A 14,882-nucleotide genomic window follows, 5' to 3' on the forward strand; every position below is an offset into this window, starting at 1 on the left:
GAACAACTCACCAAGGAGGCGTCCAGGAGGCATCCTAACCAGATGCTCGAGCCACCTCAACTGGCTCCTCTCGACGTGGAGGAGTAGCATAGCAGCTCTACTCTGAGTCCTCCCCGGATGGCTGAGCTTCTCACCCTATCTCTAAGGGAGAGCCCAGACACACTACGGAGAAAACTCATTTCGGACGCTTTTTCAATTTAATTCAATTCGATATTATTTATATAGCACCAATTCATGAAACATGTCATCTCAAAGAACTTTCCAAAGTCAATGTCAGGATGCAGCTTGTAGGCTGCAGTCTGAACTTCGCTGCCTCTCTCCCTTCGCTGCTCAGAATAATTAATTCCACCTGTCAGGCTGCAATTAACCTTCAACTGCTTTCACCTGGTTCCACCCTTATTTATACTCACCTCAGTCTGTTCTTGCTTGCCGGTCCGTAGTGTTCACTCCTGCTCAGTTCCTGCCAGTATCCAGTGTCAGCTCAGTTTTTTGTTACAGTCAACCAAAAGACGTTTCTTCAACTTGGTTTTTGTTCAAGTCATTCCCTAAGACTCTGCTCAGCTCTGTTCCACTCAAGTTCTCAACTCTGTTCTCAAGTTCCTGCAACTGCTCCACGTTCTGAAGTTCCAACAAGTTCAGTTCCACGGTCTCACGTTCTCCAACAGTTCCATGGTCTCAAGTTCACTTCCACGGTCTCACGTTCTGCAGCAGTTCCACGGTCTCAAGTTCTGTTCCACGGTCTCAAGTTCCCGCAGCTGTTCCACGTTCTGTTCCATGTTCTCAAGTTTCCCCAGCTGCTCCACGTTCTCAAGTTCCAACGAGTTGATTCCACCTTCTCTAGTTCCAGCAGCTGTCCCACAGTCTCAAGCTCCCGGTTCTGATATTCTGGTCTCAAGTGTTCCACCCTGGTCTCAAGTCTTCAGCTCCAGTGTTCCTCCCTGGTCAGTCTCCCCGCACTCCTCCTGTCAGCCAGCTTCTGCACCCTTCATCTCCGTCCATAAAGACTCTGGTTCCTCTTGCCATTCACCTTCCAACCTGTTCAATAAACTCACTTTAAGGACTAGCTCTGTGTGTGTGTGCTGTGTCCGGGTTCATCCAAAGACAAATCATGACATTACGGACCGGCCAAAAGGATGAACCCGAGCACACACAGAGCTTGGTGCAGAAGCTGGCAGGATCAGCTCCGTCTCTGCTCGGGGACTTCATGGATACCCCGCTTCCGGTTCGTCCTGCCCAGATCGCTGTGTGGCGACGCCCTGCCTCTCCTCGTGTTTTCCGGGATCGCTCTCTGCGAGGCCCGCCCTCGACGCTGCCCAGCAATTAAAGCCGGCGCTTCAAGTCGCCGCTGCCAGCGTAACTGTTGCCGCTGCCCAGCATGTCTAGACTATGCTGCCCAGCGTTTTTCTAGTTTCTGTTGTTTTGAGTTAATTTGGCCGTGGGGTTTTCAGTCACTTAACATTCTTTGGTTTTAGAGTTTTTCAGTGTTCCTTAGATTTCTTAGAGTTCTTTAGTTTCGGTTTGTTGTTCTGCTTAGATTACTTGAGTTTCTGTTTTGCTTTGGGTTTTATTTCTTTTCAGCTCAGTTCTATTGTTCTAGGTTTGCCTTTAGTCTTTCGCGTTTTGCTTCTGAATTCTAGCTTTTACCTTAGATTTTCTGTTGTTTGTGTTCTATTTTCTAGCTTTAGTTATGTAGTTTTTCATCAGTTTAGCTGCACCTGCCCTCGTCTCCCTGTTTTGCTTTGTTTTATATTTTGTCTTTAGGTTTTGGTCCCCTTCCTAGTGTTCTGGTGCAGCTTTAGCCCCTGCAGTTCCTGTTTGGCCCAGTAGTTTTCTGTTTAGCCCTGTGGATCCCTGTCAAGTTTGTTAATTCAGGTCTTAGTTCCGTATTTGTTTTTCTAGTTTTGTTGTTTTATCCCCTTAATGTCTGTGTCTTAGTTCCTGCGCTGTTTGGGTTCCTGCACTGTCTGGGTTCCTGCGCTGTCTGGGTTCCTGCGCTCTCTGGGTTCCTGCGCTCTCTGGGTTCCTGCGCTGGATAGGTTCCAGCGCTTTTAAAGGTTCCTGCGCTCTAAAAAGGTCCCTGCGCTCCTAAAAGGTCCCTGCGCTCCTAAAAGGTCCCTGCGCTCTTAAAAGGTCCCTGTGTTTTGAAAGGTCCCCGCGCTCTTTTAGGTCCCTGCGCTTTCCAAGGTCCCTACGCTTCACTTCTCCTGTTTCCTTGTCTTAGTTTTGCCCAGTTAGGTTAGTCTAGTCCTCTCTAGCCCTCCGTGGTTTTTATTTCGCGTATTTTCCCCAGGTGTCGCTGTTCTGTTCCCCTGTCTCCTAGTGTTCAGTTTTCGTGTCTCCCGGCGTGTTAGGACGCCGTCTGACCCCTGTAGATTTCGTGTTCCCGGCGTGTTAGGACGCCCTCTGACCCCTGTAGATTTCGTGTTTCCGGCGTGTTAGGACGCCCTCTGATTCCTAGTATTTAAATTTCGTGTTCCTGGCGTGTTAAGACGCCCTCTGACTCCTAGTGCTTAGATTTCGTGTTCCCGGCGTATTAGGACGCCCTCTGGTCCCTGGTATTTTAGAAATTCCCCTCAAGCCCCAGCAATTTCTTCCCTTGTGCCCGGCGTTTCCCTCACGCCCTGGCGATCTTTTCTCTAACGCCCTGGCGTTTTCCTCATGCCCCGGCGATCCTTCTTCCCTAGCGCCCCGGCGTTTCCCTCACGCCCTGGCGATCTTTTCCCTAGCGCCCTGGCGTTTCCCTCACGCCCTGGCGAGTTTCTCCCTTGCGCCCCGGCGTTCCCCTGGCGTTCCCGCACGCCCGTTCTTTCCCTCTGGCGCTGTTGCTCGCCCGTTCCTTCCCTTTGGCACTGTCGTGCGCCCGTTCCTTCCCTTTGCCGCTGTCGTGCGCCCGTCCTTTTCCTTTTGGCGCTGTCGTGCGCCCGTTCCTTCCCTTTGGCGCTGTCGTGCACCCGTTCTTTCCCTTTTGGCGTTGTTCTGCGCCCGTTCCTTTCCTTTGGCGCTGTTGTGCGCCTGTTCCTTCCCTTTGGCGCTGTCGAGCGTCTGTTTCCTTTTCTAGTGTGTGCCTCATTTGGTTCCTCCGTGTCCCCTAGCTTCTGGGTTCCCCAGTGTTCTCTAGGCCTTGGTTCCTCGTGTTCTCTAGCCCTTGGTCCTCCGTGTTCTCTAGCCCTTTCGGTCCTCCATGTTCTCTAGCCCTTTTGGTTCCCCGAGTTTTCAGCTTTAGATTCCCCATGTTCTCTAGCCTTCGGTTCCCCGTGTTCGCTGGCTCTTTGGTCCCCAGTGTTCAGCCTGATTCTTGCCCACCTTCCTGGGCCCCCTCCGCCCACCCAGTGTGGGAGGTTCTGGGCCGTCCGGTGTCCGGCCTTGTGGGGGGGGGGGGGGGGGGGGGACACTCCTGCTCAGTTCCTGCCAGTATCCAGTGTCAGCTCAGTTTTTTGTTACAGTCAACCAAAAGACGTTTCTTCAACTTGGTTTTTGTTCAAGTCATTCCCTAAGACTCTGCTCAGCTCTGTTCCACTCAAGTTCTCAACTCCGTTCTCAAGTTCCTGCAATTGCTCCACGTTCTCAAGTTCCAACAAGTTCAGTTCCACGGTCTCACGTTCTCCAGCAGTTCCACGGTATCAAGTTCAGCTCCACAGTCTCACGCTCTGCAGCAGTTCCTTGGTCTCAAGTTTAGTTCCACAGTCTCACGTTCTCCAGCAGTTCCACCGTCTCAAGTTCACTTCCACGGTCTCACGTTCTGCAGCAGTTCCACTGTCTCAAGTTCTGTTCCACGGTCTCAAGTTCCCGCAGCTGTTCCACGTCCTCAAGTTTCCCCAGCTGCTCCACGTTCTCAAGTTCCAACGAATTGATTCCACCTTCTCTAGTTCCAGCAGCTGTTCCACAGTCTCAAGCTCCCGGTTCTGATATTCTGGTCTCAAGTGTTCCACCCTGGTCTCAAGTCTTTAGCTCCGGTGTTCCTCCCTGGTCAGTCTCCCCGCACTCCTCCTGTCAGCCAGCTTCTGCACCCTTCATCTCCGTCCATAAAGACTCTGGTTCCTCTTGCCATTCACCTTCCAACCTGTTCAATAAACTCACTTTAAGGACTAGCTCTGTGTGTGTGTGCTGTGTCCGGGTTCATCCAAAGACAAATCATGACAGTCAAATTCAATCAGATTATACTGATTGGTCAAAATAATTCCTATCTAAGGCAACCCAGTAGATTTTATTATTGTTCCGTTATCGTGGTAGCCTAGACAGCAATAATGCACCTCTTGTTGAACTGGAACATTTTGTTGAATATATTTTTCATTACCATAAAAATAGTGATAGTTGTAATTGATGAAAACTAAAAAAGGTTTTAGTTTAGTTTTAGTAATTTTTAGTTAAGAAAATATTTGCTATTTACTAAATTATGTAATGGAAATTGGAATCCAGGTTGACAGGCTGTACAAGCGCTACAATTTATAAAACAAGTAACCTTAATCGGTTATTTTGCATAATAACCAGATTGATACACCACATTGCCAAAGTATTGGCTCACACCATGAAATCAATGAATCCCGGTGTTCCCTTATTTCCATGACTGCAGGTGTATAGACTTTGGTGTAGAGAAACTTGATTAGTTCAACACATCACAACACATTATGAGCTTATAGATCGGCCATTTTCATCCAATAATTACAATACAGGAATGGTTTTAAACATACAAGGTTTCTACTGAAGAGCAAATACTTTCTGATTGATTCTTTTTGACTCTATGGATTATTTGTTAAACATATGTAAAATGGTAACAGTGGAATCAGTGCTTATTATTAAAAAAAGCCCAAAACATTCTTACTTTGGCTTTAATACTGATAATTTGCTAATGCATTAAACATACATGAAGCCCAAAACATGAGCTATGCACGAGGTACACATGTTCAACTTGACCTTTTCTGCCAGTGCAAATACGATGGATATTATTGTAAAAATAGTTTTACAACCCCAGTCTATCTTTAATTTGTCCAAACATATTAAAACAAATACGTTAATAAAAACTTCTAAGATAAAATGAGGTTGGTTGAAAATTGTGCATGATTAGGTGTTTAAAGCAAACACGACACTTGAAATTTTGGAACATAAATCAATAAGACAACCCTGAATTACCGTAAACACTGTAATGGGTCTTTAAAGCAAATCAATTAAAACAGACAGTAACAATGTTCATGACCCCTTAGTGCAATCTCACAAGTGAGATTTATAATAACATATCTGTATTATGTACTAATCATAGTAACTTGATTCAGTTTGAGGAAAGCGCTTCTCTCTAAAATGAATATTACTGTATTTTGATGGCCATGACTGAGGTCACCTGTGACACTAAAGACTACCCCAGAAGACTACCCCATGGTCAGAAGATCTAAGGCAATAGGGTTACGCTCAGAAAAACAGAATCTTTTTAGTAGCCCAAAATTCAAGGGCAGTCTCTTGGTTTGCAGACTTTGACAACCACTGCTTGAGAGCATTTTGTGCCAATTGCAGTTAGTGAGTTAAACAGAAGGTACAAGTAGCAGAATTTGATGATTTTCAGTATAAAAAAAAGAATGACCAACTTTGTTTCTCTGCAAAAGATCACATGGGCTGTTGTGTGTTAATCTTGTGTTTTTTCAGATTTTTTTAATAAAATGATTATGTCTCTACAGGGTGAAAGTAAAATGATGTAATTAGGCTATTAGAGCTGGTATATGTGCACATGCATGAACATGACCACAGACAGGCAGGACCTGTAAGAGCAGCCAAATATTTCAGGGTTGATAAAACATACTCAGGCAAGTGAGCACACATAAATTTATTCATGCATGGTAGAAGAAGAACATGCTCTTTATTTTTTCATGTTTATGTCTTGGGTTGATTTTCCCTTCGGTTGGCAGTAACTTTGTTTGTAACCCTGACATCAAATTGTGTTGTTTTAGTTTTCTTTTTGTGTTGTCTTGTAATTGCATATTTTGCACCTTTCTGGTTGCCTGTGTTGTCATGGAAATGTCCGGGGTGCCTGCTGCTTCCTCACACTCCTCATTAGACAATGAAAGACAGTTATGAGGTAAGATGCTCTGCTCCAGACTATATGTGTGTTTACTGACAAATTCTGCTTCAGACCTTGGATGTGACTTTGTCTTGTCTCAGAAAACAAAATGCCTTTAATAAGAACATTTCTGTGTTGTAAGAGATATGAGATGGGCTCTTTACTCCGAAATAGTGCTCATTTGTTTAATGAGTATTGTTCATATCTTTGCTATAACGCAACAGCATATGTGTATGGATATCGTTTTCAAGCATATGAATATTAAAAACATTCAAATGTTGTAATTTAATATATTTCTTACCTAAAGATTAAAATAAGTTGGCAATCCTGTTCATAAACACTTATTATTATGCTGGGTGAAATCGTCCTTCCATCCTGAAAGTAGTCAATACATTATTTATTCAGAAAAAGGAGGTTAAAAATGATCTCTGTGGGAGTTGCAGACCTGTAAAAACTCTAACTAATCACTGCTCTTCACACCAAGGAGCAGGAATTTGTCAGAGTTTTGTTCCTGCACTCACACTCCTCTGTTCCTTTAAGTTCTGGGGGTATCACCTTATCTATTGGTTGTCCCACATGCCAATCATTCTGACACACTCACGTAATGCCAGTGTGCGTCAACGTTCCTTGTGAGTTTTCGATTGCTGGCTGCACATGGACACTTCTAGTGTTTATGTATCCCGTTAGCTTAGCTGTTAGCTTCTGTGTTAGCCATTCTTTGTAGCTCCGCTGCTCTCGCTGTATACTTTGAACATGGCTGACAGTCGCAAAAAGCAATCCACGTTCATGTTTATGACAAGAAGATGAAAGCCTCAGTAAAAATAAATAAGAGTGGATTTGGGAAATTTTTTCCGGGCAATCCCCCTAAAGAGCGGAAGAGCAAGGTAAAACGGTCTGGCACGTGCTCATTGAAACAAGTTATTCAAACAGGACTTGGGGAGACTTCCGGAAAAATCACAAGTACATTTTTCTTTAAATTAGTGTATTTTTCTTTGATTTGCGCAGGTAAGTAAAACTATTTGCCAATGGAGTTAGTATTTTTACGCCTAAAATAAGATGATTATATTTACTGCAATTGAAAGAAGATGATGGAGTTGTTCCTATTTTAAGTGCAAAAATCTTATTCCATTGACAAATAGTTTTATTTACCTGCTCCAATCAAGGAAAAAATACACATTTAAAGAAAATTTTACTTACTTTTAAATCCCTTTTTGCAGAGTAGGGATGCTGTTTTCAGGTTTGCAACATTTCTCACTAAATGTACCAATGGTCATTATAGCAAAACACCTCAAACCACATGAGACACGTTAAAAAATATGGTATTTTTCCCAAGTACATTTGCAAGCTGTAGAGCCACAGGGACAGTTGTCTGCATTGTCCATTGCTTTGCAGCAATCCCTCATACTAAGCAAGCATGAAGCGACAGGGGAAAGGAAAACTCCCCTTTAACGGGAAGGAAAAACCTCCAGCAGAACCAGGCTCAGTATGAACGGTCATCTATCTCGACCGGCTGGGGGTTACAGAAGACAGAGCAGAGACACAATAAGAGAGACAAAAAAGCACAGAAGCACACATTGATCCAGGAAGCTTTTCTACGTTAGATGGTAATAGCGGGTGATCTGTCTTCCCTGGATGATGTCACAGCTAACAGAAAGCCAGACCATGTGTACCTACTATGAAGGAAAAAAATGACAGAGGACAAAAAGGTAAAAGATGAAATAACAACAAGCAATGCAAATTGGAGTACAGTAGGAGAACCTGGCAGAGTGAGAAAAATAGACCCTGATGTCCTCCAGCAGCCTAAGCCTATAGCAGCATAACTATAGAGATAGCTCAGGGTAACATAAACCACTCTAACTATAAGCTTTGTCAAAAAGGAAAGTTTTAAGCCTAGTCCTAAAAGTAGGGTGTCTGCCTCACGGACCAAAACTGGGAGTTGGTTCCACAGGAGAGCAGCCTGATAACTAAAGGACCTGCCTCCCATTCTACTTTCATAGACTTCAGGAACCACCAGTAGACCTTCAGTCTGAGAGCTAAGTGGTCTGTTAGGAACATACGGGGTAATCAGAGCTCTGATATATGATGGAGCTTGATTATTAAGGGCTTTATACGTGAGAAGGATCATTTTAAATTATATTTTCTATTTAACAGGAAGCCAATGAAGGGAAGTTGAAATTGGAGAAATATGATCCCTCCTGTTGATTTTCATCAGAACTCTTGCTGCAGCATTTTGGATCAGTCTGTTGTCTACTCTGTCTGTGTGATGCATGGTGAAGACCCACCCACCTTAAGCCTCCTCAGTCAATTGGCATCACATATGCCATTACCTCTTTGTAATGTACAAACACCATTATTTTCTCATGCTGTTACTTCCAACACTGCTGAACAGTATGATGGCTAGACATTCCCACACTGTACATACTTAGGTATAACCGTTCTATATGTTGAGTCTGTAATTAACTCAAATTAACTTATCAGTAACTTGCAAAGCTATGGTGTCATTATCTGGGCTTTCTAAAATTGCATAGTAATCTAGCCGTATGTAAACTTATGACGTCAAGGAAATTTTTTTTTAATTTTCTAAAAAATTTGCAAATATAAAAAATATGGTAACCCTAACTGATCAAAAGCAAGGGGGGAGGGAAGGTGAAGTGATTTGTTACTTTGTATGTAAAAAACCGGTATCAGCTATAAATAGACTTGTATTGAAAACTGAGAACTCAATGTGCAGAGGACAGCTAAAGCAGCAGAGATCAGCCAACATGAAAAAATTATTTACTGGTTGGGTTTTAAAGAGACAGTGAAAAAAAAACAATGAAGGGATAGTTTTCACTCATGCCAAACAACATATTTGTTTAAAGAAAATGAAGATCTTAAATTTATCTTAAAACAAATTGGTCATATAATATGTTTGTAATCAAACTCACATGACGAACAATCAGCTTATTACTTATGACCATTTGGACATCTTGGTTGATTTTCAACTTTCACCATGTAGCAAAAAACCTTGTGAAGTTCAGTATTGATCTCACTGCCAAAGGCTTTGAATATTTTCCAAACAAAATTAGCACAAAAGTCTTTAAAAAGCCACAATCACCTATGAAACGGTTGAGAAATCAACAGGGCACAATCTCGGCAACTGTGTTGTATGTTATTTTGCAATTAATGCATGATACCCAAAAGTAATAATGTGCTTCCTTTACATGGAATGGAAGTAAGGAAGTATGCCTGACAAATACAGCATGTGACAGCAGACTTATCTTTCAATTTGATTGTACTTTTGTATTTTTGTAGGAGGTGCAGGCATGCACAGTCAACATGTGGATGACCACAGACAGCTCCACCCATCCTGATAACAGGAATAAGAACAGATACAACAACATATTGGCCTGTGAGTAAATATCAGAGCAGTGGAAACTTGTGCTACAGACCCGATGTAGAAAAAATGTGGAACAAATGATCTCATATGTGGGAAAAACACATGTAAAACTTAGGTGTGTGTGTGTGTACTTGCACTTTTCTGCTAATTTACTAGAACTCTTTTCTGCTCATTTACTAAACTCATTGTTTTGGTCCTCACTTTTTTCACATCTAGAAGTTATGTTTAGGACTATGCTGTCAGTTAGGTTTGGGGGAGGGTAAGGAGTGTAAATTAGGTTTAGGATTAGTGTCAGGGTTATACAATAGAAATGCTTGAAAATGAATAGAAGTCTATGGAAGTCAAGGCACGGTCCCCAGTAAGCATTTAAAGTGTAAGTGTGTGTGTATATGTGTGTGTGTGTGTATGTGTGTGTGCGTGCGTGCGTGCGTGTGTGTGTATTTTAGATTTGTTTCAGCTGCTTGGGGAGATTCCTTGTGCTGCAGCCAGAGCAGTGGCAGCAAGTCACGTTTTACATTTTTTCATTGTCTCCCTTACCATAGACCACACTAAGGTGTTGTAGGTGAGACAGGGGGCTATGGAGAAGCTGGCCACCAGCAGGGAATTGAAGATGTTGCCTTGACACCCATCCTCTGCTACCTAGCAGTAGGGTATCGGGATGAGGATGATGTCCTTGTTGGCATGGGGGGTTAGCAGACACTCTTGAGCAGTCTGGGCAGGGTCTGTGGCTTGCTAGCTGACAGAACCGAAGGGCTAAGCTAAGGTCATGGTTGGAAAAAAAGTCCAGGTCAATGTCCAGAATATAGAAAGCCAATGAGGTGTCTGGCAAAAATCCAGGTAAAAAACTTGGTAACGCAGACAAGGAATGCTTGACATTTACTAACCATAGACTTTCAATTGTCTGGAACTGCTGATTTTGGAAGCCCTTTATAGGAAGGCAGAGGAACAGGTGAACTGAATGAGGCTGATTGGGATGTGGCAGAAGAGCAGCTACTAATCCTTTACTGGGTGCAGAAGCAGATACTCTAATTGTACTCAAAATGCAAAGCTGAGACCTTTGGGTGCCCAGATCAGACACTCTAATCTCCACTTCTACACCTTGAGATCCTGGGTATGAACAACAGGATCAGAAACAATTCAATTCAATTCAATTCAATTTTATTTATATAGCGCCAAATCATGAAACATGTCATCTCAAGGCACTTTACAAAGTCAAGTTCAATCATATTATACAGATTGGGTCAGATTATACAGATTGGTCAAAAATGTCCTATATAAGGAAACCAGTTGATTGCATCAAAGTCCCAACAAGCAGCATTCACTCCTGGGGAAGCGTAGAGCCACAGGAAGAGTCATCTGCATTGTACATGGCTTTGCTGCAATCCCTCATACTGAGCAAGCATGAAGCGACAGTGGGAAGAAAAACCACCCATTAACGGGAAGGAAAAACCTCCGGCAGAACCGGGCTCAGTATGAACGGTCATCTGCCTCGACCGACTGGGGTTACAGAAGACAGAACAGAGACACAACAAGAGAAACAAAAAAGCACAGAAGCACACATTGATCTAGTAATCTGTTCTACATTAGATGGTAGTAGCGGGTGAGCTGTCTTCTCTGGATGATGTCACAGTTAACAGAACGCCAGACCAGGTGTACCTACTATGAAGAAAAAGAGAGAGAGCAAAAAGTTAAAAGCTGAAATGACGACAGTCATTTCAATGTAATACAATGCAAAACTGGAGAACAGTAGACTGAAGAACAGTAGAGATCAGTAGAGTGAGAAAATTAGACCCTAATGTCCTCCAGCAGCCTAGGCCTATCACAGCACAACTATAGAGATAGCTCAGGGTATGAGCCACTAACTATAAGCTTTGTCAAAAAGGAAAGTTTTAACATTAGTCTTAAAAATAGATAGGGTGTCTGCCTCACGGACCAAAACTGGGAGTTGGTTCCACAGGAGAGGAGCCTGATAGCTAAAGGATCTGCCTCCCGTTCTACTTTTAGAGACTCTAGGAACCACCAGCAGACCTGCAGTCTGAGAGCGAAGTGCTCTGTTAGGAACATACGGGGTAATCAGAGCTCTGATATATGATGGAGCTTGATTATTAAGGGCTTTATACGTTAGAAGGAGAATTTTAAATTCTATTCTTGATTTAACAGGAAGCCAATGAAGGGAAGCTAAAATTGGAGAAATATGATCCCTCTTGTTGATTTTCATCAGAACTCTTGCCGCAGCATTTTGGATCAGCTGAAGACTTCGAACTGCATTTTGTGGACTTCCTAATAGTAAAGAATTACAATAGTCCAGCCTTGAAGTAACAAATGCATGGACTAGTTTTTCACCCCTGGACAGAATGTTTCTAATTTTGGCGATATTCCTGAGGTGAAAAAAGGAAACTCTGGAAACCTGTTTAATATGGGATTTAAATGACATGTCTTGGTCGAAAACAACACCAAGATTTTTAACTTTATTACCAGAGGCCAAGTTAATGCCATCCAGATTAAGGGATTGATTAAGAACTTTATTTTTTGAAGACTCTGGCCCAAAGATTACAACTTCTGTCTTGTCAGAATTTAAATGCAGGAAATTTAAAGTCATCCAGCTTTTGATGTCATCAAGACATGACTGCAGTCGAAGTAACTGATTGGATTCATCAGGATTTATGGATAAATATAGCTGAGTGTCATCAGCATAACAGTGGAAATTAATCCCATGCTGTCTGATAATTTTGCCAATCGGAAGCATATATATAGTAAATAGAATTGGTCTGACTGAACCCTGTGGTACTCCACAAGTGACCCTAGAGTTTGAGGAAGATTTATTATTAACATGAACAAACTGGAATCTGTCCAACAGATAAGATTTAAACCAGCCTAATGCTTTTCCCTTAATCCCTACAGTATGCTCAAGTCTTTGTAGGAGAATATTGTGATCAACTGTATCAAATGCAGCACTGAGATCTAACAGGACAAGTATAGACACAAGTCCATTATCTGAGGCCATGAGAATATCATTGGTGACCTTCACCAGAGCTGTTTCAGTGCTATGATGAGCTCTGAAGCCTGACTGAAACTCCTCAAGTAGGTCATTACTTTGTAAATGTTCACATAGTTGATTAGCAACTACTTTCTCAAGAATTTTAGAAAAGAAAAGAAGATTAGATATAGGTCTGTAATTTACTAACTCATCTTGATCAAGAGATGGTTTCTTAAGTAAAGGTTTAATAACAGCTACTTTAAAAGCCTGTGGTTCATATCCATTTACCAAGGATAGATTAATCATGTCTAAAATAGGACCACTGATCAGAGGGAATACCTCCTTATAGTCGGCCCTGATAGTGTTAAACCTGCCTTGGAGACAAGCTTGACTTTGACAGGAGAATGCAAATACAGCTGTCGCTTTGGGCATACAAAGATCAAATAGCCCTTCAAAAACAGTATCCTACGTATGTTTCTAGGCCACTTTATTCAAAGTTCTTTGAATAAACAAGAACTTTATTCAAAGTTCTTTGAATAAAGTGGATTTGATGATCAAATTCCTATGAGCCCATCAATAATTCTGGCCCACTTGTTCATGGCCAAGAAAAAATGGGTCTCCTGAATTAGGGGTGGACGATATATCGAATATACTCAATGCATCTCGAGTTTTCCTCGGCGCGATGGTTAAAATGACTTTATCGCGATCATTGAGTGTACATTTTCATGGCAATATTGAGCCGCTGTATTTAATTCACTGTGAGTTTAGATTTTCCCACATGCTGTGAACGCATCACTCGCTCCTCCTCCAAACCAGAAAGAGTTCTGCCGCACACACACAACAACGAACCCGTGCACTTACTAACGTTGACTAGACAGAGAGAGCTATGGCGACAGCGAGAGTTTCAGGTAAACAAGAAAACGAGTGTGAAGAGAAACAGCACTGGGTCAATAATCTGGCAGTGGTTTGATTTCACAAGAAGGAGGTCGAACAAAATGCGGTAATTTGCTATACATGCCGTAACACCATTGCCACAAAAGGTAGCAGTAGCACAAATTTGTTCCACCTAAAAAGTCACCCAGTGCAAAATGAAGACTTTTGTAAACTCTGCGTGTCGACCCCCCCCCCCCCACACACACACACACACACACCGAAGGAAACTAATCAAACCAGCTGTAAAACTGTTGAAACTGGCATCTTCTTTTGCTAAATCCCATATGACAGAAAAAACGTTTGTTTAAAATTTCCCAGCACCTAAAGAGCAACGGAAATATTTTTGAGATGGTCTAAATATGTAGCTGCGACTGGTCAGTTGATTTTATAGTCACAATACAAGCTTTTGATTTTGGGATTGGCACATTTTTATTATACAAATTTTTATGTCTCAAGCACAAAAGAGCACATTTTAATTCAGGTTTATTTTGTGTCAGTTTTTCCTTGGTGTTCCTTTTGGCCGCTGGGATGTTCTGTTTTTTAAGGTCCAGTGTTGACCATGAAAGAGCTTTAATGTGACAATATTGTAATTTGTGAAAAGCCTCTATGTGCAGCTGTGGTTAAAAAAATGGCTATAAAATATTTAAATTCATTTTTATTTAGCAATACATTTTTCAGACAAAACAAATTGACACGTTAATATGAGATATACCAATGCAACTTTAGGCACTATGTAGCTTAAAAACATGTTTTTCAAGGTCATTTGAACATATCGTGATATATATCATGTATCGCGATATAGCCCAAAGATATCGTGATATTAGATTTTCTTCATATCTACCACCCCTATCCTGAATCAGAGGTTCAACAGTTGGTTGAAGGCTCCCTTTCAACACCTTACTGTGAGCTTTTACACTGGGAATTAGGATCACCAAATTATTGGAAGACACTTTCCTGGCCACTTTCTTAAAATCAGGAACTCCTCACCCCTGTTTGCCTCTTTATATGTCTGGATCCAGTCCTCCATATGAGATTAGTCACAGGCTACAGGCTCCTAGAGCAAATCTAGCCCATCCCTGGCACCATGCAGAGGTAAAGCTTTTTAACTAGTTTAACAACCTCTGCTATGACGATGGACTCCCCACCCGATGTAGTCCTTAGACTCTCCTTTGTCCATTGTGACACGATGAAGGAGATCCTGAAAGTGCTCCATCCCTCTCTAGACAGTATCCTCTCTCCAGGTCTCCAGATGTTCAAAAACAGAATGTTTTGAATTATGTATTTTTTTTCTTCTGATCCAGTATTTGTTCTTCTTTAATCTCAGATGACCACAGTCGGGTCCAACTTTCCCCAGCAGCAAAAAAAGATGTGAAAACTACAGATTATATCAACGCCAACTATGTGGATGTAAGAGGCTGCCTTGATTTCCTATATAACTTACCTACAAGCTAGGAAATGCACCTTTACTTTGGGCCCTAATTATCTTTATATCTCACTTAATCTCATACAGAGAACCCTTTTTTGTGTATCAAACACATCATATTTAAATA

General features: G+C 42.1%; 1 protein-coding gene across 7 annotated transcripts in view; it reads left to right on the top strand.

The window, feature by feature from the left end:
* The window catches only part of ptprz1a (protein tyrosine phosphatase receptor type Z1a), a 176,175-nt gene that overhangs the window by 141,943 nt on the left and 19,350 nt on the right, over window positions 1-14,882 (top strand). For 6 of the 7 annotated variants that reach the window (XM_021322752.2, XM_012874937.3, XM_021322754.2 and 3 more), the window contains 3 exons: window positions 6,041-6,061; window positions 9,338-9,434; window positions 14,657-14,739. In XM_021322752.2, coding sequence (XP_021178427.2) covers window positions 6,041-6,061; window positions 9,338-9,434; window positions 14,657-14,739 — 201 coding nt within the window. The remainder of the gene's footprint in view (window positions 1-6,040; window positions 6,062-9,337; window positions 9,435-14,656; window positions 14,740-14,882) is intronic. The other variant, XM_021322753.2, reaches the window with a different exon arrangement.

This window comes from Fundulus heteroclitus, chromosome 2 (genome assembly GCF_011125445.2).
Source record: "Fundulus heteroclitus isolate FHET01 chromosome 2, MU-UCD_Fhet_4.1, whole genome shotgun sequence".
NCBI lineage: Eukaryota > Metazoa > Chordata > Actinopteri > Cyprinodontiformes > Fundulidae > Fundulus > Fundulus heteroclitus.